The sequence below is a fragment of the Sturnira hondurensis genome, unplaced genomic scaffold, assembly GCF_014824575.4.
Source record: "Sturnira hondurensis isolate 20B ecotype Veracruz unplaced genomic scaffold, ASM1482457v3 Scaffold0019216, whole genome shotgun sequence".
Classification (NCBI taxonomy): domain Eukaryota; kingdom Metazoa; phylum Chordata; class Mammalia; order Chiroptera; family Phyllostomidae; genus Sturnira; species Sturnira hondurensis.
In genome coordinates, this window is record NW_028091847.1 from 2,769,973 (window position 1) to 2,792,119 (window position 22,147).

Here is a 22,147-nt window from a genome sequence, read left to right on the forward strand (position 1 = left end):
CCAGTGGGTGGGGGAGGCACCCGCACATGAGGAGATGTGTGAGAGGCAACCACACATTGATATTTTTCTCCCTCTCTCTTCCCTTCCCCTCTAAAGATAAATAAATAAGATCTTTAAAAAACCCAGCATCAGCCGTAAACTGTTGTTTCTATAGCAGCCACGCTCTCTCTGTCTGCAGCTCTTCAAGGCATTGCCCTTAGTGCTGCTCTTCTGGTTTTTCTCCCTCATTCATTTTCACCACCCAGTGTGGAGAATGAAACCATTTTAGTAGCAAATAGCAACATTCAACTGTGCAAATATTTATTGGGTACCCAGGTTGTGCTTTATCTGAGAATGCAATACAGTGCAGTCCCTGCAGCCAAGGTGCGGGCAGTGCAGTAGAAGACACACATTTTTCCAGCAAGCGTTCCTAGGTTCGAGAGTGTGTGGAATGGAGGGACAGTGGGGCACGCAGGGAGGCAGTGGTCAGGGTCAAGTGTGAAGAGCCTGCTACTTTCGGATGAGGAGTGAGATGCCACTGCAGGGCTTTTGAACAGGTGAATTACATGAGCACATTTACATTTGAGAAAGGTAATTCTGATTATGATATGGAACATGGAAAGGCAGTTGTTAATCTTACATTCACCTCCCCCTGGTCTGACTACAGGAAGCTAGGGTTTCTTCTGAATGCCCCAGTTTAACTCAGAGAGCCATTGGCAGGGCTCACCCTGGGATCTGGGGACAGACACAAAGGGGCAAAGATGACTTGAGTCCTGCCCAGTCCGAGAGGTGAGCCGCTGGGCTTTGCCTAGCAGGTGGCATTGACCTCATTCAGACGTTTTTTCTTTTTTTTTTTTACATTGAATTTGTTGGGGAGACATTGGTCAATAAAATTAGATAGGTTTCAGGGACGCAGTTGTGTAACGCATCGTCTGTATCGTGCCTTGTGTGTTCACCACCCAGATGCATGTCTCTTTCCATCGCCATTTTTGCCTCCCTTTACTTTCTCACAACTCCCTACCCCCATTTTCTTCTTGTAATTGCCATACTGTTGTCTGTCTGTGAGGTTTGTTTTTGTTTCTATTTTGCTTAATCCCTTCACCTTTTTCAATCAGCCTCCATGGTAGATTTCTTATTTTGTGAGCAGTTAACTCAGTTTCCTCAAAAGCATCACTGGGCCAGAAGGGCAGAATAGTCGTGGCCAGTCCCCAGTTCTGACCACCATTGAGCTCCCATGGCCGTCACCCTGTGGGAGGGAACCTGGTTTCTTTCGGGACTTGGACTCATAGCCGTGTTATCAGGACCTCAAGTGCACTGTGCTTCTGTGCTTCCTGAGGCCAGAGGCACATTCTCTGAAGAGACCATTTAAACAGACCCTGTGCTAAATTGAGACTAGGGGCCAGTGAAGTGTAGCCCATGGCCCAAGGCTGCTGGCCATCCATTTTGTGCTTAAAGTTTTATCAGAATACAGCCACGCTTCTTTATTCTGTATTATCTACTAGCCGGGCCTGCTGTGATGCGCAGTGGCAGAGTGTGGTAGTTATCACAGAGACCAGGTGGCTTGCAGAGCCCGAGAGCTGTACAGTTTGGACTTTTACAGAAGTTTGCCGACCCCTGGTCTAGGCCAGTGCTGTCCAATAGAAATACGGTGCAAGGCACACGTGTGAGCTGATAACATTTTCTAGTGGCCACATTTTAAAAAGTGAAAAGAAACAAGTGAAGTCAATTTTAATGTTTTATTTAACCTATGTCCAAAATGTCATTTCACCCTGCCATGGCTATCAAATACTACTGAGGTACTTCATGTTCTTGCCACATGCCGTCTTCAAAACCCAGTGTGTATCGATGCTGCCAGCACAGCTCACTTCAGACCAGCTGCATGTCAGGTGCTGGAGAGCCTCCCTCTGCACTTGGACCCCCGTAGGGTGAGACCAGGCCTCGGTGCAGAGGTCAGTCAGCCTTGACAGGGTGCTCAGGCTGGAGGGGAAGAGTTTTTCTCCAACTGATGCTCCAGTCCCCCCTCAGAGATATCGTCCCCTTCCCTCAGAAGGTGGCCCAGCATAAAAAGGACAAATTTACTTTTCTAGTTGCAAAATGTGGTCACCCCCCTGCTCCTGAGTGTGTGCTGACCTTGTACTTTCAGTATTAGGCATCCTCAAAGCGCCCTGCATGGCTCATGGTGGTTCGGCTCTTCTGATTCTGGGTCTTTTCCTTGGTGGTTAAAATCATCCGGTGTGGTTCGGCTGGTTGGAGTGTCATCCTGTAACCTAAAGGTTACAGGTCCAATTCCTGGTCAGGGCACAACCAGTCAATGCTTCTCTCTCTCATTGATGTTTCTTTTCTCCCTTCCTCTCTCTAAAAGCAATAAAAATGTCCTTGGGTGAGGATTTTATTAAAAAATCTGCAAGACAGATGTCAGTGTCAGCATGAGGAAGGCTCCTCACCTTCCTTGGCCCACCAGAGCTAGAGGGGCAGTACTGGAAGCGAGGCCTTGTTCCTCATTCTCCTGAACCTCCGCCTCAGAGCGTATAGTCAGTTATGGGACTGTCTATACGTTTGACTTCTCCTCTGGTATTTCTTCAGCTTACTTCCTACTTATACGCAGAGGGATCACCCTGAGTAGCATTTAAATAGCTATCTTTTTAGAATTACTGGTGCTTGTGGTTTCCTTGATTCTGTTTCAGAGTTTAGTCAACTCTGTCCCCCAGAACATTTAAACTCTTCTCCATCAGGGCCTGTATTCAGAGCACATTCCTTATTTTTAAAGGAATAGTTTAAAAATATCTGTCCTAGTTTGTAAGTTGGCCTAATGCCCTTTATCCATGGCCTATGGCGTCCTTTTCCACCATGAATGGACATGCCTTCGTGAACATTTATCCACTCGCCACATAGTCACCAAGCACTGCTCTGTGCTCGGCAGCTGCAGTTGTGGGAGGTGCAGCAGTGAGATGCAGTTGCAGTCAGTCAGGTGGGAGGTACAAGCTCCTGGAAGCACGATTCTGGTGCAAGGTGAGATGTGGGACAGCTGGCACATGGACACCCAGAGAAGAGCCAACTAGGGGAGGCTGGGGGTGGGGGGAGAGGGAAGACGCGAGAAAGGCAATGTGTCATGTCCTCAGGCTCCGTGCACAGCGACCTAATGACTTGCTTTTGTTCCTGCAGGCCAGAGCCCAGAGAGTCCTGCAGAAGCTGGGTGACGTACAAGAAATATTTCACAAGAGGCAAATGAGTCTGATGAAACTGGCAGCCAGACAGACTCGCCCTGTGCAACCTGTGGCCCCCCATCCTGAGTCCTCCCCCAAATGGGTGTCATCAAAAACCAGCCAGCCCTCCATCTTGGGTAGGTTATTTGGAGAAGAAAACTTTGTGGCTTTATGTTTTATCATTGCCCATGAGTGTTTAAGATGACTAATAGTTGTTGTTTTGACAGATATTATTTAAAACAAACTACAGATATAAAATAGTACAGGCATTGAGGACTTACAAAGTTTGATAAAATTTTGGATGCAAGGAGAAGCTCACAGTTTAATAGAATAATAAAATAATATTAGTATAAAAAGACAACCAACTGTATGGGAAAACATATTTGCCAATGATACCTCAGACAAAGGTTTAATCTCCAAAATATACAAAGAACTCACACGACTTCACTCTAAGAAGACAACTAACCCAATTAAAAAATGGGGAAAGGACTTGAACAGACACTTCTGCAAGGAGGACATACAGAGGATCCAGAGACACATGAAAAGATGCTCAATATCACTAGCTATCAGAGAGATGCAAATTAAAACTACAATGAGATACCACTTTACACCGGTGAGAATGGCTATCATAAACAAAGCAATAAACAACAAATGTTGGAGAGGGTGTGGGGAAAAGGGGACTCTGGTCCACTGTTGGTGGGATTGCAGACTGGTACAACCATTATGGAAAACAGTATGGAATTTTCTCAGAAAACTAAAATTGGACCTGCCTTTTGACCCAGCAATTCCACTGCTGGGATTGTATCCTAAGAACCCTAAAACACCAACCCCAAAGAACCTATGCACCCCAATGTTTATAGCAGCACAATTTACAATAGCCAAGAGTTGGAAGCAACCTAGGTGCCCATCAGTAAATGAATGGATCAAAAAACTATGGTACATTTACATAATGGAATTCTATGCAGCAGAAAGAAAGAAGGAGCTCCTACCTTTTGCAACAGCATGGATGGAACTGGAAAGCATTATGCTGAGTGAAATAAGCCAGGTGTTGAAGGACAAATACCATATGATCTCACCTTTAACAGGAAGCTAAACAACAAAACAAACAAGCAAGCAAAATATAACCAAAGACACTGAAATAGAGAACAGGGGGACAGCGACCAGAGGGGAAAGGGGAGGGAATTTCAGGGGAAATAGGGGAGGGATTTAGAGGAACAAATATGAAGGACACATGGACAACAACTAAGGGGGGTGGAAATGGGAGGGAGGGGGGAGCACCATGGGGGGGGGGTTGGGATGGGAGTAATAGACAGAAAACTGTACTTGAAAAATAATTAAATAAATTTTTTAAAAAAGAAATAAAAAGCACAAAAATGTAGTAGGTATAAAGAAAGACACAGACTAAAGAATATATATCACATTCATAATCAGTGAGTAGGAATTGCCTCTGGGAAGGGAAAGAAAAGATTGGAACTGGCATGGGAGGGGCTGGGGGAGATAAATACAATTTTAATATCATTTAAAAAAATAGGCTCCATTAAGGACCTTTAAAAGTTCTTTATACCAGTCCCACGTGGTCTTGATTACTATAGTTTATTACTAAGCCTTGAGATCAGTGTGAGTCTTCTAACTTCATTCTTTTTCCAGATTGTTTTGTCTATTTGGGGTCCTTTACATTTCATATAAATTTTAGAATCATCTTTCAATTTCTGCTGGGATTATGGCTCAGATTTCACTGACTATACAGATCACCTTGGGGAGAACTGTTACTGTGCCAATATTGAGCCTTCTGGTTCATAACTATTATAACTCTCCATTTATGTAGGTCTTCTTTAATTTCTCTTGGCACTATAGCAGTTTTTAGTGTGGAGTTCTTAGGCATTTCATGTTTTTTTTTTACCCCTATAGTAAATAGAATCACCATATATAACTATCATAGGAATATACTCCTAAATGGAAATACAGTATGTCATCTATGAACAGGGACAATTTTACTTCTTCTGTTTCAATCTCTAGGCCTTTTCTTTTCCTGCATCTTATTCTGTTGGCTGGGGGACCTCCAGTACGATGTTGAATAGAAGTGATAAGAGCAGGCATCCCTATCTTTTCCTCGTGTTAAGGGAAAGAGTTCATGTTTTACCTGGAGGTGTGACGTTAGTCACTGTTTTACAGATGTCTTTTACCAGCCTGAGGATGTCTTTAACAGACTAGGCCTGTCTGTGCCTAGTCTGATGAGAGGTTTCGTCATGACTGATTGGAATTTTTTGGATGCTTTTTGGTGCTTTGTATTGAGATGAACATACGGTTTCCTCCCTTTTTGTTAATATGGTGGATTCGAGTGATTTATTTTCAGATGTTAAAATAATCATTCACTCTTGGGAGAAACCACTCTTGGACATGATGCATCTGTTATTTCTTGCTTCATTTTGAAACTTTGTTATTAAGCGGATGCATATTCATATTTATATCTTCTAAATATACTGGCCCTTTTATAACTATAAAATGTCTCTCCTTCCCTCCTTACCTTCAGTAAAACTGTGTCTTAAAGTCTATTTTGTCTGTTATTTATACAGCCTTCCCAGGTTTCTTATGCTTAGTGTTTGCATGAGATACTTTTTCCATTCTTCTATTTCTCTTTTTCTTTTAAAAGTATATTTCTTATAGGTAGCATATAGTTGGGTCTTACCTTTTAAAAACATTCTGTTAACCTCTGCCTTCTAATTGGAGTGTTTAGTCCATTTATATACAATGTAATTAAGGACATAGCTGGATTTAGAGGTACTATTTTGTTACTTGTTGTCTACTTGTCTCATATGTTCTTAAAAAATTTCTCTGTTCTTCTTTTCCTGCCTTCTTTTGGGTTAGCAAATTTCTTCTTGTCTTCCTTTTTAATTCTTCTGTTGATTTTTTAGCATACATATGTTTTTGCATTGCTTTCCCCCAGATGTTTCTTTTAGGGAGTATTGCATGTATCCTTAATTTGCAAAAATCTACTTCGAGTTAATGTTGTACACTCTTTGAAAAATACAGGAAATTTGCAACAGCATATTTCCACACACCCCACCCGTCCTCTGTGCTATTCTTACCATGAACCTTGCATCTACACATGTTGAATCCCCCAATATTGTGATATAACTTTTGCTTTGAACAATCATAGGTGTTTTTTAAAAGTTAAGAAAAAGGAAGAAAAAAGAAAATGTATGCATTCTTTTGTATTTACCATCCTATTCACCATTTGCAGTCTTCTTTATTCCTGTATCTCAATTAGCATCTCATGCCATTTCACTTCAGGTGGAAAAACCTCCTTTAGCATTTTTTGCTGTGTGGTTCTGTTTGCAACAAATTCTTTCAGTTGTTATTTACCTGAAAATTATGGGGTCTTTTGATTAATTCTCTGTTTGGTACAACTTGCAGTCCTTTGTCTCTTATCATATATTCCAGTTTTTAGAAAACTTCATTAGAGTTTAGTGCATTTCTTCCTGAATTTTTCCATGTGCACCTGTGTGCATGCACCTGTACACACTCTCAGGCACACTTATGGGCACATACGGGAGATACATACAAACACTCACACACATGGAGACATCCTTCTTGGATGGCAGGCAACAGGACTTCTCCTGATCTCCCCTCTAGGGCTCTTTTCCCAAACTAAATTATGTTTACCTCCGTGACTTTGCTTCTCTCATTGTTTTAAGGGATACATGTTTGTTACAGGTAAATATAGCAGGAATGATGGATTGTTTCTCCGTTTTTCAAACCCACGATTTCATCATAGGTAATGAACCTCCTAAGGTAAACAGATCTTTGTCATGTCTGAACAGGTATTGTTGACCTTGGTCAAGCGACTTGTTCTTTTTGCAGAACAGTCCTATGCTTGTGTTTTGGAGCATAATGACAGAGTGTGGGCTCGGGCAGGTCACTAACAGGATTTTCAAACATGTTCATCTGATCCTTAGTAACCGAGTCTGTGCCAAGATAAACTATTCTGTTTCACAGTGTGAGGAACACGGGCAGAGCTTAGAGGTGGGAGCTGAAACGTTAGCTCCGACTCTTGTTAGCCAGGTTCTTGGGTAGAACATTTAACCTCCCTGAAGTTAAATAAGGAATGTGAACAAAATTCTTTTGAATGCCATGTGGCTATACTCATAGCTAAAATGTACTGAGTATTAATATGATCTAAACACTTCGTAGCTATTAACTCACTAAAGTCTCATAGCAACCCAGTCCTATTGGCTTTCTTGTCATCCCCACTTCCCAGGGGAAGAAGCTAAGGCACAGGGATTTCTCTGTGATGTGCATACATGAAAGATGTGCATACATGTGCATACATCTCATACATGAAAGAGCAAGACTTGAGTGAAGGCAGTTGGGCTCCCACATCTCTGCCTTTAGTTTTGTCATTGTACTTAATGGTGTTAAGGGCAGGTGCTTCTCAGTGCTGGGTATTGGCAATTACAGTGAATGCATGTTTAGTATCCAATTATCATACCTGGAATCACTCAGTTTACGGAGATCCTGCAGAAAGTGAGGAGCCCAGAGGATTGCCCATTGCCACAGAGCAGCTTCATGGAGGCAGCGAACATGCACTTCACCACGAATTTCAGCAGAGCCTCCATGAAAAACCCACAGAAAGTCCAAGCTGCTTCCAGTTGGCTCATAGAATCTGAGCATTGCCAGGGGCTCCTGGAAGTTAGATGTACGACCTCCACCAAGGCCACCACACATAAGAATCGGAGTGATATACTGGTGGCATTAGATGGATGGCATTTTGACCAGGGAACCCAGAAACTAAGTTCACCTACCACTTCAGCAATCACCATGGCAACTCAACTTAGGTTTGTTAATCAACTGCCTCAACACAGTCCGGCTACTTGTTCAAGTCAGACCGAGAGCTGAGTGATTTATAAGCCAAATCACCCAATTAATGGCAGGTTTCCTTTGTCTCTTTAGTTTCTCTTCAGAAAACATCTGAGAAACCCTACGTGGAGACAGATTGGAACTCCCTGGAAAAGGAAGCTGACAAGACTAAATTTGAAGGCAAGGTACGATCACCTTTCTTTTACTGGTACAGGTTTCTGACATGAGAGATGATCGCTGCTATAATTATCAATCAGTCAAGTCCCCCTGTTTCATAGCTACATCAGCTCCAGAAAATACACCCATAAAGCCATGTAGCATAGGCTAGTGCTCCCGAGAGCTGAGGTTTATAGGATTTCTTCCTTTTCTTTCTTCTTAACTGCAACTAGATATGAAAAACCACTTGGTAATATGTAATTGTTAGTTGATATTGTTTTATTGAGGGAAGTCATTTTATTCATCCCTGTGACCTGACTTCATATTTAAAATTGGTAGAATGGCATAGTCTCTGCATAAAAAGTACAGGAAAAATTGTGTAAGAGCTACACACACACAGAGCGCATGTGTAACTGGTGAGCTCTGAGTAAATCCTGTGGACTGCGCTGATGTCATTTTCCTGGTTTTAATGTTATACTCAATTCGTGTAAGATGTGAACACTGGAGGAGGCTGGGGCAAGGGTGCACAGAACTTCTCTGTATATTCCTTTGTAACCTCACGGGATTCTATAATTATTTCAAAATAAAAGTTAGAAAGAAAAAGAGCATAAGCTTTGGACTCAGGTAAACCTGAATTTCAGCAACATAATCTCTCTAAACCTCACCTGTAAAAACAGGATAATAACAGTTACCTCCTGAAACTGTTTAGAGCATCAAATGAAAATAAGAAAATTGCCAAGCACCGTATAGCTGTAAAGTAACATTATACTTAAAAAACTGGAACAGAATGAATTATAAGTATATGCTGTGGCATACCTACCCCAGAGGGGTCCCCTTTCCCCCTGCTTCATTGAAAATTAAATGTCTGGCTGGATGAATGTTTCCAAAACCAGAGGCCAGGAGCCCATGGGCTCAAATGCACTTCAGCAACAGTTTGCATCCATCATCAGTTCCTAATGTGTCTGAACGCAGGACTCCATGGGGACTCTGCTGACCATCAAGGAGTCAGGCCAAGAGCTAATCTTAGACTTTCCTTCCTGGAGGCAGAAACATGGTGAGAACTAGCTCCCACCAGACTTTTCTTAGAGAGAGAAAGCTGCATTCTTCTGTAATTTGTTTGGATATCGTGCTGTATTCTGGGCAGATTGGGACACACTGTCACTGCTATTCGAGAGTCTCTCACGGTTAGAGAATTGCACCACCGTGTCTTCCAGAGTTAGGAAACAGTCTGCAATTTTATAGGCCTTGATTAATCATTTTTAAAAAACAGCAACTTTTGGAAATGGGTAAATGAAATTAGCTTCACCAGACTTCATATCCATGAAGTCTGTGGAATCATTTAAGTGACATTAAAAAGAAAAGGGTTGCTTTTAAACTGAGCAGGCCAGAAAGGAATGGCATGAAATATTTAAAGTGATCAAAAGCAAGGACCTACAACCAAGACAGATTTACCCAGCAAAGATGTCATTTAATATTGAAGAAGAAATGTAGAGCTTCCCAGAAAAGGGAGGAAAAAAGCTAAAGGAGTTTGTGGAATTTAAAGAAGTCAGTGGAATTTATTCCTGGGTTGTAAGGTTGGTAAAATATTTTCCAATCAATAAATATGATAAACCACATAAAGAAATGAAGGAGAAAAATCATGAGATCATATCAGTAGATGCAGAAAAAGCATCTGACAAAATTCAACACCAAACACAAAGTTGGAGAAATAGTCTACCTGATATGAAACTATCAGATATGTTTTTTTTCATAGTAATGAAACAGCAAGGGACTTGCATAAAAACAGAAACACAGATCAATGCAACAGAATAGAGACCAGAAATAAACCCACTCCATTATAGTCAATTAATATTTAACAAAGGAAGCAAGAATGTACAATCAAGTAAAGATAATCAAGTCAACAAATCGTGTTGGGAAAATTGGACAGGTACATACAAAAAATGAAACTAGATGACCTTTTTACACTGTATAGAAGAATAAACTCAGAATGGATTAAAGACTTAAATGTTTAAACTTGAAATCATAAAAATCCTAGAAAGAAACATAAGCAGTAAAATATCAGACATTTTACATCGCCATGTTTTTTTTCTGATATATCTCCTTAGGCAAGGGAAACAAAAGAAAAAATAAATAAGTGGGACTACATCAAACTAAAAACTTTTGCACAGGAAAGAAAACAAAAAAAAAATCAAAAAAATGAAAAGAGAACCCACTGAATGGGAGAACATATTTGCCAGTGATACCTTTAATAAGGGGTTAATATCCAAAATTTATAAAGAACTTATAAATACAACACCCAAAAAACGAACAATCCAATTTAAAAAATGGGCAAAGTACCCAAATAGACACTTCTCCAAAGAGGACGTAGAGATGGCCAACAGACATCTCATCATCACTAATCATGAAGAGATGCACATTAAAACCACAATGAGCTCACCTCACACCTGTCAGAATGGCCATCATCAATAAATCACTAAACAACAAGTGTTGGCGAGGAAGTGGAGAAAAGGGAACCCTTGTGCACTTTTGGCGAGAATGCAGATTGGTATAGCCACTGTGGAAAGCAGTATGGAGCTACCTCAAAAAATTAAAAAAGAAACTGCCTTATGACCCAGCAATTTCACACTTCTGGGAATATCAAAAAACCCTGAAACCTAATTTGAAAAAATATATGCACCCTTGTTTGTTGCAGCATTATTTACATTAGCCAAAATTTGGAAGCAGCCCAAGTGCCTGTCAGTGGATGAGTAGATAAAAAAAACCTGTGGTCTTTACAAAATAGAATACTACTCAGTCGTAAAAAGAGGAGATTTTGCCCTTGCTGGTGTGGCCCACTTGGTTGGATCTTCGTCCTGGAGCCAAAAGATTGCGGGTTGTACTCCTGGTCAGAGCAGTTACCTAGGCTGCGCGTTTGATCCCTGGTCCGAGCGGGTGCGGGAGGCAACCGGTTAATATCTCTCTCTTACTTAGATGTTTCTCTCGCTTCCTCTCTCTCTAAAGCAAAGAAAAAGATGCCCTCAGGTGAAGATTTAAAAAAAGAAAAGGAAAAAAAGAAGGAAATCTTAACTTTTGCAATAGCATGGATGAACTTGAAGAGTTTAATGCTGAGTAAACTAAGCCAGTCAGAGAAAGACAATCACCATATGATTTCACTTATATGTGAAACCTAAAGAACAAAATAAACTAACTAAAAAAAAAGAGACAAAAACCAGACTCATAGATGTATAGAACAGATTGACAGCTGTCAGAACACAGGGGTTATGGGGACTGGGTGGCAAAGGTGAAGGAATTAAGCAAAATAAAAGTATTTTTATAAGCTATGTTGATTATTTACTTCTATCTTACATTGTCTGGTAAAAACAGACAATGTAGAAGCAAAGGCTTAAGTTAGAATCCAAGAAGCTCTGACAACCAGACTTTGGCTTCTTCCTTCTGCTGTTACTTAATTCAGACTCCAAACCCATCCTGCCAAGCTGCTAGGTTCCTCTGCGCTTAGGCAGATCCCCAGCAGAACAGGTAGTGTTAAGTAGACATAAGTCTGTATTACAGCCATCTTTCTGGGTTTCTGTTTTTTTCTTATTGTTACTTTGTGTATTTAATGAAGGGCTTCACACGTAATACATAACAGTCAAGGTGGGGGTGGAGCTGGGTGGGAACGGAGCTACCAAACTTCCTCAAACAGAAGCTGCAAACAGAAGCTGCTCTGACTTCTGCTTCTAAAACCCAGGGCTGTGAGAAGCAGTGGGAGCAGAAGAGAATCCACACAGTCATGAACAACACAAGTAGGAAGAGTGAGGATTTGTGCATTAAATTCCCAAATTCTAGATTAAAAAATCAATTTAGGGCCAAGAAATGCAAAAGTATTTCCCAAGGTGGGGAGTAAAACCAGGGAAATCATAACTCCAAAACATGTAAGAAAGCTAGTAAGGAAGGTTAGAAAGCTAGTAAGTAGGTTAGAAAAAAGGTTTAGATTCATGTTGTCATGGTCTACATACTACTGAACCCAAGAGGTTCGAAGCTTGGAGTGTTCCTGATCGTAGCAAAGTAGTTTTATTTACTTGCTGCAAGTAGAGGAGCCGGGATTCATATGCAAAGCTCTGTCTCCCCTGAAGGGTGGTTTAGCCATTGATACTCATATTTAGTCAATTACCTGTTGGTTTCTTCTTTGCAGTTGGCTGCACTTACCTGGTTGAGTTCTTGTCAGGCTCATCCTGTTTATAGCTGGTCTGCAAAATACTATGCTGCATTTTAACGTTTAGCAAGAATAGCACTTTGCAAGACTGGTCCAGACCTGGAGCCCCTCGTCCTGTCTAACAATCCCCACCATGAGATTATTTCACTCCTCCTCATTGAAGGAATGGGGATGAGGGTCATACTTCTGTGCCAGCTTCCTGGTGAACACGGACAGGGTACATCTTTGAGATCTAGCAGTGAAATTCTCTGGCTGCCCGACTTATGAACGGCCTGGGCTCCCCTAGGTTCTGGGATTCCCGAGGACAGGAGTGCCTAAAGACAGCATTCCTCTAACAGGAGACATGTGCTATAAGAGGGGAAGCAGAAGCTGGGGGAAAATCTAGGGGACCGAAAACCTACCCCTCATAAACTTCCACTCTGGTGGGGATCTAATGAGAAGATGGACCAGAGTGACAGCCTCCCTAAGGACAAAGAGCTCTAAGCCTCTCAGAATCGATGCCAGCCAGGGAGGGAGGGGGGCAGGTACTATGATATTTGAATCTTCCTCCACACGATCCAGGACACCGAGCCATGGTTTTTATTCTGGAATCCCTTACTGAGCTGCTCGGTCTGTCCAGGAATGTGAAGGACAAGTAGGATGGATCTGGGCAGGAAGTGACTACACAGAACGAACAAGCTCAGTGGACAAAGCACAGCAATCCCAGAGGGGGAAGGGATGCAAGATATGAGTTCTGCATGGTATCCAGTCGGTGTCCATGGCTTCTCAAACACACTGATGCCTGTCGTGTGGCCGAGTGATGGGCTGCTCCTCATAAGGCACCTTGGCTGGGGAAAGGAGGGAATCCTGACAAGGCCCTCTGCCTCTGCTCTTTTGGGACAGTGTACCCCAGAAAAGCCACTACCTGTGATGGCAGCAGGCACCCCCGGGGAACGTAAACTCCGCAGGTGTAAGTGTACACACGTACACACACAGGAGGAGGGAAAGGCCAAACACGTGAGGCCACAGTGTTCCGGCCCAGCCCAAGGCCCTCTGTGTTGAGACATCCTGTTAGACACCACCCACGGGTAAACCAGCTACACAGCTGCAGTTCGGAGACTAAAGCCCTTCTGAGCACACAGGAAGAAGCATCGCTTACTTGCAACCTCTTTATCCCCCAAACCCACTGCCCAGCAGGCACTGGGATTGGCCTTAAGATGAGCAGATCACCTGAGGTCTATGTAACCCACAGTTTTCATCTTTTACAGACTGTGGCTCCTCTATCCCTTGTCCCCATTTTGGAAACATTAGGAGTTCAAGACTGAAAATGAAACAGCGGCGGGCACGGGCTGTAATGAAACAGGAAGGAGAAGCAAGGAGAGTCAGTGATGCTGTGAGGGGCTCCTCCCCTCATCTCTCTGGCCAGAGACCCACTAGCAGTCACTGCCTGCTGCTGTCATAGGTCTCGGCTCCACCCTCTGGCTTCCAGACTCCTACAGGGGGTGGGCTGAGAAGGCTTCCCCAAGCCTTTCCCACCCTGTCCCAGGCAGGTGGAATTGTGGAAGGCAGAGTACAGGGCCAGGATGCCTGGTTTAACAGCTGGGCTCACCTGCCACAATTCAGACCCAGTCTGCAAAAAGGAAAGTTCTGGGTGGTACGGCCTCTCTGCACCTGTCTTCCTTCCAGCTCACACCTTAGCAGTGCAATGTTCTGTTCCTAAGCTTCTGTGGCTGCCTCTGGCTGCGACAAAACACTGGGCTGCTCCACCTTGCTGCATCTACAGCAGGGCAGATGCCCAGGTCAGCCCATCCCACTGCCAGTCAGCAAGCTCCCAAAGCCATAGGGGCCCATGGCCAGGCCAAGTGGGGGCCATGCCCTATAGAGGGAAACAGCTTAGAAGCACCCTGTCTTGCTTGTGGATATGGAGAGCAACCTCCTTCACCTCGACCTGCCCCCCCTCAACCAACACACAGCTCTGGAGGAGAGGGGGAGCTAATGGGGTGCTACTCAAAAAAGAGGCTGAGATCTGAGGCGTCTCGTGGACTTGACCGGGCTCTGGCGCAAGGGAGTGCATGGCTGTGCACATGCCCAGAGTCAGTGATCTCAAAACTGTCCTTGCAGGTGAGTGGATGGGGAACCAGTAAATTACTTAAGACCACTCTACTCAAAATGCACACATGTGGTTGATTCCACCTGTTTCACTTTGCAAGTCCAGTGAAGCTGACTCAAACTACATTTTTAAATTATAGCAGACTTTGCTGTGTTTTCTGGCACCAATACAATCAGATGATCTTAGATTTATTTAGTTGTCAATATTCCTAGGATATTTGGCCTCTGTTACCACACCTTTGGTAAAATTCCTGAAACCACACCTGCTAATAGAACATTTCTTTCTGCCAATGAGACCCTTTGAAGAGGTGTGGCAGGTAACTTTTTCCTTATCCTTCAGGGAGAGAAGCTGTGGGAGTCTTACTCAAACAGCTTATAGATGAAACCAGCAATTCTTCCCTTGTAACCCCAAGCACATATCTTTACACTGTTAGCCATAGGCTGGCCCCCAAGTCCCACAGTCAGAGCTTTGCCACTCAGTCTTGCTTGTCCCAGAGCACCTCCACTGGAGGCCACATGCTCCCTTGCTCGTCCCCCTTAGTGAAGATGGTGCGGCTGGTCTGATGGAAACCTTCTTGCTGCTGAGGGAGCTTCTGGGTGCCCTCCCAGTTTCCCATCACAGCTTCCATTCCGGCTGCGGATGCACAGAAAGTGCACCCTTTGGATGGATGCGGGGCGGGAATTGCAGGGGAGAAGCTTACATGGGGTCAGTAAGGGCTGAAACCCAAGGAAGTAAAGAAGCTGTACTTAGAAATCAGTGCCTCCCAAACCCACAATAGACTCCCAGCCTGGAGCAAGGCTGCCTTGGACAGGACAGGCAGTTTCCTACCATTGACACATTTGTTATATTTTCTAATTTCTACATGCATTTAATTTAAGTCAAATGAACAGAGTTCTTTTTATCCAGTTCTGAAGGATGCACCCCAAGGAGCTGCATTCAGGGGTGAATCTGAGTTTCACATGTACATGTAAGACAAGCAAGGCAAGTGCACAAAGAATACCAAAGTCAGACAACCAGACCAGGGACCACCAACAGAGCACGTCTGATTTTGTCCTGCAGGCATTCCTCAACTCTCCAGAGTAAGACCTAGGTTGGACCCTGAATCCAGCGTCCTGGAGACAGTTCCTGCCAGACCAACCAGAAACAAACCCACTTCAGAGCTGAAGCTGCCTTTCCAACAACCCCAGACCCAAGACGGGACTAGAAACACTAATTAAAGTGACCCCAGGGGCTGACCTGCTGACTCCCTCCCAAAGTGCTGAACAAAACAGGTTCAGGTGGCCACTCTGCTTTGCTGTTGAGGCAGGCCAGGTAGCCGTTCCAGTGGTCAGTACCAAACGTGAGTCTCCCATAAAATAAACTCTCCCTCCAGTGGAGACACGGTGAGTAAGCCCTTGGCGAGCTGCTGCCCCTGCTGACTGCTTCATCAAGCATCCCCACCAGGCGGGGAAGGAGTCACTTAGGAGGATTCCATCTGAGCTGCCAAATTTGTCAATGAACTCAAAAGGGACTCGCCAGTTGGGGCGTTCCATTCAAGAACAAAAAAGAAGTGGTTGTTGCCAGGTGGTGTCATGTACTCGCAGCAAGTAGATGGGGGATTCATCCGCAAAGCTCTGCCTCCCTGGAGGGTGGTGTAGCCATTGCTGATGCACACTATTCAGTCAACTACATGTTGATTTCATCTTTGCACTTGGCTACACTTCCTGGTTGAGTTCTTGTCAGGCTCATCCTGTTTACAGCTGGTCTGCAAAATACTATGTTGCATCTTAACATTTAGCAAGAATAGCAATTTGTGAGACTGGCCCAGACCTGGAGACCCTCGTCCTGTCTAACACATAGGTTATTAAGAGGGGGACAAGGAAGTTGACTGACGTGAAGAACCGTTGCTGCTGCTGTGTATTGTGGCCACTGCTAAAGACAGAGAGAACATGCATCAGACTCCAGGTGATACTTCTGACATCTTTTTGGCATTTGGCCTGGAACTCAACGATAAAATCAGTCCCTGAGAGCGAATCCTAACATTGTGATGAACGCCTCTCCGTGTCCTCCAGACTACATGCTCAGAGTAAAAAAAAAGAAAAGCTATGAAGGAAAACCACTTACTATCTGCAACAAAAATCAAGATATGTTTTTATCATTGTCAGAGAACTCATTTCCATAAAATGTGTTCCAAATCCCCACAGGGTGATCCTCGTTGTGTGGTTCGTAGGGACTTAGCAGACTAAACGTGACAATGTTGCCGAGACTCTGGGCCTGGGCCCGTGCCCGGGCTGACTGACAGGTCTGGGGAAGCCCAGCGGTGGAACGGGAGATCCGCTCTGGTGGCTGGCAGTGGTGCTGTGGTACTTCCCATCCTTCCGGGTGCCAGCTGGAAGCTGAGAGCATGGCTCACAGGGGCTGCTCGCATCACAGCCTCTGCGGAGCTAGAAAGGAGCCAGGGGCTGATGAGAATTCCTTTCTCCTGAATGAACCCTCGGGATGAAGGAAGACCTACTGGCTGCGAGCAAGCAGGCTCCTTCATAAATATGTACAAAAACAGAAAAAGCCAGGTTGGAAGGAAGCAGAGGGGTGAATGGCTGCCGTAGCACCGACTGAGGGCCAGGCAGCGTGCTTCGTGCTGTAGGGACCCGGTGTTACCTCAAGTCCTCAGCACCGGGTGAGGAAGATGATGAGTGTCCCTTGTTTTGTCCCTGACACTGTTGAGACTCTGAGAAGTTAAGTGAGTTTCCCCAAGGGCCGTACAACTAGTAAACGGTGACACTGGGATTCGAAAGTAGCCATTTACTTAACAGCAGTTTACTCATCTAACTTAACCCATCCACTTGATTATTTACTTCATCTACTTAACTACCTGTTTGCTTAATCCCTCGAATTCTAAATGTCCTCTTCTGCAAAATAGGATTTGGAAAAGTGAGCCCACAGGTGGTTTATTAAAGGAGAAGTATGTGGGAAGCACCGAGCGTGGCACCTGACCCTGAGCAGATTCTTAGTAATTTTCATCTCCCATTTAGACCAGTGGTTAGAGATAGAATTTCTGTGTAAAAGACAAAAAGGAGCTGAAGCAAGGTCAGATTCGGATCTTAAATTGAATAGCTTTTCCTAATCTCACCTGCGTACGTCTTGGCCAGACAACCACAGATTAGGGCCAGGTGCTGTTCCTTGCTTTCTGTTCCTCTGAATCCTGCAAGCTTTCATTTATCTTCCTAGTTCGCAAGAAGAGAACTAGGTGAACTCTGAGTACATTGCTGTGTTTGCCTTCTATGATGTTTGAGGTCTAGTCATTCTTAGAGCTAATAAGAGATTCAGAGACTCCACCAAATTCTTGAGGCAGCCCCTAACCAAGCTCTCTGAAGAATTTCTAGAATGAAGTTTTTCAAAGTCTCCTAGGTCCTGCAGCCCCGAGAAGCTTAGTGAGAAGGCAGACCCTCAGACCCCGTCATCAGAGATTCTGATTCGGAAGGTCTGGGGTAGGGTTCAGGAACCCGAACTTTTAACTTGCATGTTTGGTGGCAAGAATGCAGGTGGGACAAGGACTTCAGTTACATTGGCCTAGAAGCTATATTCATTGGCCATGAGGACTTGGGATAAAGGTGAACTCATTAAGGTAGATACGAATCTCTTAAGCTAAGAGAGAATCCAAAATTCAGAGGCACAAGGGTGTGATTATATTAATCTATGAGAGTGTGTTTTTTACTGTGGGAGCTAAGAAGAGAAAATAATAGTAAGACCACTATTGGCTTTGCTCTTTGACCAGTAAAAAGTTGATGTGACAGAAATGTTTCACAGGCCCATTTCGGGTAGCTTATTTGGCTCAATTTAATATATAACAGAGCAGGGCTCTGGGTCATATGGAAGTAATTCTAACATGGGGCCTAAACTCAGGAAACTTACATGTTTCATGGGGAAAACGACGTATTTCCAAAAGTTATATTATAAAGCACATGACATGCCTCCGGAGAAGGAATATAACATATTAAAGGGCAGTGCATAACTACTACACTTGTAATGTTTTCAGGAGGTGACATTTGAACTTAACTTGAAAGAATAAATACAACTGTGAGAAGTGGATAAGACAAAGAAGGACATTCCTTCCAGGAAGGGGAAGGGCGTAAAGTCTCAGATGCCTGAAGGAGCACAGGCTCTTCTGGGAGTGGTTTCCGAAAGCTAGGAAGACCGACCAGAGACAGGCTGCTGCCGAAGGCCTTGGCTGACGGTCATTGCCAGGGAGGGCGCCGGTGTATTAGAAAGATAGCTCGGGAAGGTCACGGAGAGCAGATCAGGTGAAGGTGGGCAGACTGACCAGCTGCCTACCATTGTCACAGTCTGGGTGAGTGTCAAGAGCCTACTAATGGCAGTGTCAAAAATGCAGATGGGCAGGGTTCATACCCATTCATTCAGATGTTCTCCCAGGCGCCTGGAATATAGTAGACCGCCAGAAAAGGTTGGATGAATGAAGTAGATCAAGGCAGAGGAGAAAAGGGGAGAGATTTAATAGGGAAGGAAAGGAAGATGTTGAAGATATCTTTGAGGTTTTCATCTTGTGCTCCTCATTGGGTGAATTTGTTGGCCAACACGGAGCACGCAGGAAGAACCGTAGAAAGTGAGGCCTTGTGAAGGCTGGGTCCAGTGTTTGTAGAGTTTTACAGATCTGTGACAGCAACCAGCAGCCTCTCTTTCTGTCAGCGGGGCTAACTCAGCCTCTGGACGGAGTTAGCCTAACTCCCCACAGCAGTGGGTGGCAGCCCATGGGCTTTGAGGTTATGTGGAAATTATTTGTGAATTATGTCAGGGACTGGAGATTAATCTGGTAAAGCACTTTTCAAATTTGTGATTTTGTTTAGGTGTTTACATTTACACACATGTAAAAACTGGGTTACACTGATATGCATTGAGCTTAAAATCACCTGAAATCAAACAGCCTGAGAAAATTCGCAATGTATGGGGAACTTCTTTTACTGTTCTAAGACAATTATTTCCTTCACATTTCTTGGTTTGGGAATGAGAGAAAGGTGTCTTGTGATGTGCTCCTCACTTTTGAGAACTTATTAAGAGCTACAGGCTTGCAAGTGTTTGTTCAAACAATGTTGCAATATTTGCAATTTTTTAAGAAGTTATTTCCCCCCAAACCAAAAATTATAGTGTTTAGAATATTCATCCAGCCTATAAAAGAACCATTTAGCTGGTAAAAACATTAAAGTAATTGTTAACAATGCTAGCTGGAAAACTTTAAATTATAGGTCAAAGAGACCCTGGGGAAATTTTGCAGCAGTAAGTTTGCATGTAGGATGCATCCCCCTATCTTTCTCTAATCACTTCCCATTTCCAGAAAGCCTCAGAACCACTCAGGCCTGTCTCCTTAAGGCCTGCACTTCTTCTCCCAAAGGCTTCTGTCAACAGAATGTTCTAAAACATCCCTCTCTTCTCCTTTCCTTTTCAAAATCCCCCACCAGTGCAGCTGGTCTGGATTGGAGACAGGAAACGTCTGAATGAGCTGGTTCACAGCAGTGCGTGGAGGATAAGTGACTGACAGCCCCTTTATCCTCCAAATGTGTGCCTGCCATTTTCTAAAGGGGCTGCCAATACATACATACATACATACGTGCATACATACATAAAAAGAGGCTGCCTTATTTTCCAAAGGAATCTAGGTGATGGCCTCTTCAGGTGCATCAGGGAAGAGCAGGAGAAGATGCGATGCGCTGGACAGGGCCAGTGAGTGAGACGGAGCAAAGGGCAGACCGGCCAGCATTCCACCCCGGAATCTGCTTCCAGGAGAGATTCTCGAAGTGGTTCTTGCTTTTCAAAGGTTCTTCTTATTCTTCACATCAGAACCCATGAAACCTCAAAAATAAAAAAATAAAAAAGGGAGGGTTTCCACCTTTGCCCCAGCAGTCTCAGCAGTGGAGAGGGGCAGGCAGACCAGCCTCCCCAGGCTGCTGGTTTGCACTCTGGACGGTGTCTCTAAGATGCACCCACCCCCCACCCTGGGTTGAGGCTGGAGGGGACTGCCCTAAGAAAGAAAGGTTGCCCCCCCTTTGTTTCCCACTATCCTTGCCTGCACCCCACCATTCTGTAACTTCTCAGTGATTCTTCCTTGTCATACTGCTTCATTTATTTTCTCAGGTTTTCATAATTTACAGTGCCAGAAAATGCTTAACCTTAAACCCTTAGAGTGAGTGCTCTTTCATACTCTAAAGGGTTCAACCCCTCATGTACCTTACCTGTTCTCGAAATGAAGTCCAATTGCTTTCCCTTTAAAGACGTGTCATAATATAATGAGTAATACTTTTATCTTTAATTATCAGATACCATCACTTTAAAAGAGCTGGAACTGAAATTGCTTTCTGAGTGTTGATGGTGAATCAGCAACTGGTGTTAGACCAGAGGAGTCAGACCTGAACTTGGTTTAGCAACCTCAGTTTTTTAAAAGATATATTTATTTATTTATTCATTTTCAGAGAGAGGAGGGGAGGGAGGTTACTTTCAAAGGGCCGAAAGCAATTTTAGGAGTGTATACTTGTAATTCCTCCTTAACTAGGGGCAAGGAGCTTCGGTGCTGTCGCCGGGTAGAAACAAGGTGGAGGGTCGGATTTGGCCATGGGCCTTGTGTTTGCTGCCTGTGACTTAGGAAATTTCAAGGGTTTTAGGAGCTCTGTGCCAGAAATGGGACAAAAGCAAAGTACAATATATATATTTTTATTATAAATCACTAAATGTGTGTGTGTGTTACAACGTAAATGTTTTTCCTGTGGGTATTTGAAAGCCACTGCACTAAAACACAACCAATCTAAGTAAACCTTAATGAAACCTCATATAGGCACACTTCCTTTCACTGTGCTTCACAGATGTTCTGTTTTTTAAAGAAATTTGAAGGCAAGACACTTCACCAGCAAAACGACTGTGACTTGCTTTATTTTGGTATTTGCTTTATTGCTGTGGTCTGGAACCACACCTGCAGTATCTCCGAGGTGTGCCTGTAGTTAACGACTTCACTGCAGGTTTTATTAACGCAGACCTCAGACCTGCCGTGGAACCTTCCGATCACGTCTTGGTCGCACTTGTGTTGCATTCTGTCCAATGGTTGGCAGAAGACGCTCCCTCTACCCTGACACCAACTGTCTGACGTGTGGCCACAGGAACATGGGTTGTTGCAACCAAGGCTGTGCCAGGCATTTCAGGAAGCCCGGAAGGGCATCCCACGCATGACAAAGTCTATGAGTTAGAGGAGTGTCATCATTCAGTGTAAAAGATGACAAAGTCCACACCTGCACCTCGAGCCATCATTATTTTTTCGTCACTAGGTTGTCATGAAATAAGAGCTTCTACACTGACAAGAGATCAATAGGGTTGGAAAGAGCACAACCCACTTTGTCAGCAGCAGCAAGTCCCACAGTGAGAGGGAGTCCAGTCAATAACAGTGGCTAATCTGTATAACCCTGTATTTGGAATCCAAAGATGGATAAGACTGGGGTTCAAAGTCCATGGGGATTTAGGGCACAATAATGTCACAGAGGAAGCACCGGAGAAGGATGCAATGTAACCTTAACTGCTACAGTAATGAGTTCCACATTATCTAGAAAATGTGAACAAAGAGCTATCTTTGTAGTGGGGTGAAAATAACTAGATTGGTTGAAACCCAGGGACTGGCATTTACTTCTGTATAGTAACTAA

General features: G+C 43.9%; 1 protein-coding gene and 1 long non-coding RNA gene across 7 annotated transcripts in view; one reads left to right on the forward strand and one right to left on the reverse strand.

The window, feature by feature from the left end:
* MCF2L2 (MCF.2 cell line derived transforming sequence-like 2) overlaps positions 1-22,147 on the forward strand; it is a 207,875-nt gene that overhangs the window by 83,862 nt on the left and 101,866 nt on the right. For all 5 annotated transcript variants that reach the window (XM_037027562.1, XM_037027561.1, XM_037027560.1 and 2 more), the window contains exons 13-14: positions 3,142-3,319; positions 8,133-8,224. In XM_037027562.1, coding sequence (XP_036883457.1) covers positions 3,142-3,319; positions 8,133-8,224 — 270 coding nt within the window. The remainder of the gene's footprint in view (positions 1-3,141; positions 3,320-8,132; positions 8,225-22,147) is intronic.
* LOC118974196 (uncharacterized) lies at positions 2,786-11,376 on the reverse strand. Of its 2 annotated transcripts, XR_005063802.1 has the most exons (4): positions 11,031-11,376; positions 9,016-9,232; positions 6,403-6,545; positions 2,786-3,044 (listed from the first exon to the last, which is right to left on the reverse strand). It is a non-coding gene; the product is annotated as an uncharacterized LOC118974196 (long non-coding RNA). The 2 variants fall into 2 exon arrangements; XR_005063801.1 differs by lacking the exon at positions 11,031-11,376 and having other exon boundaries at positions 9,016-9,838.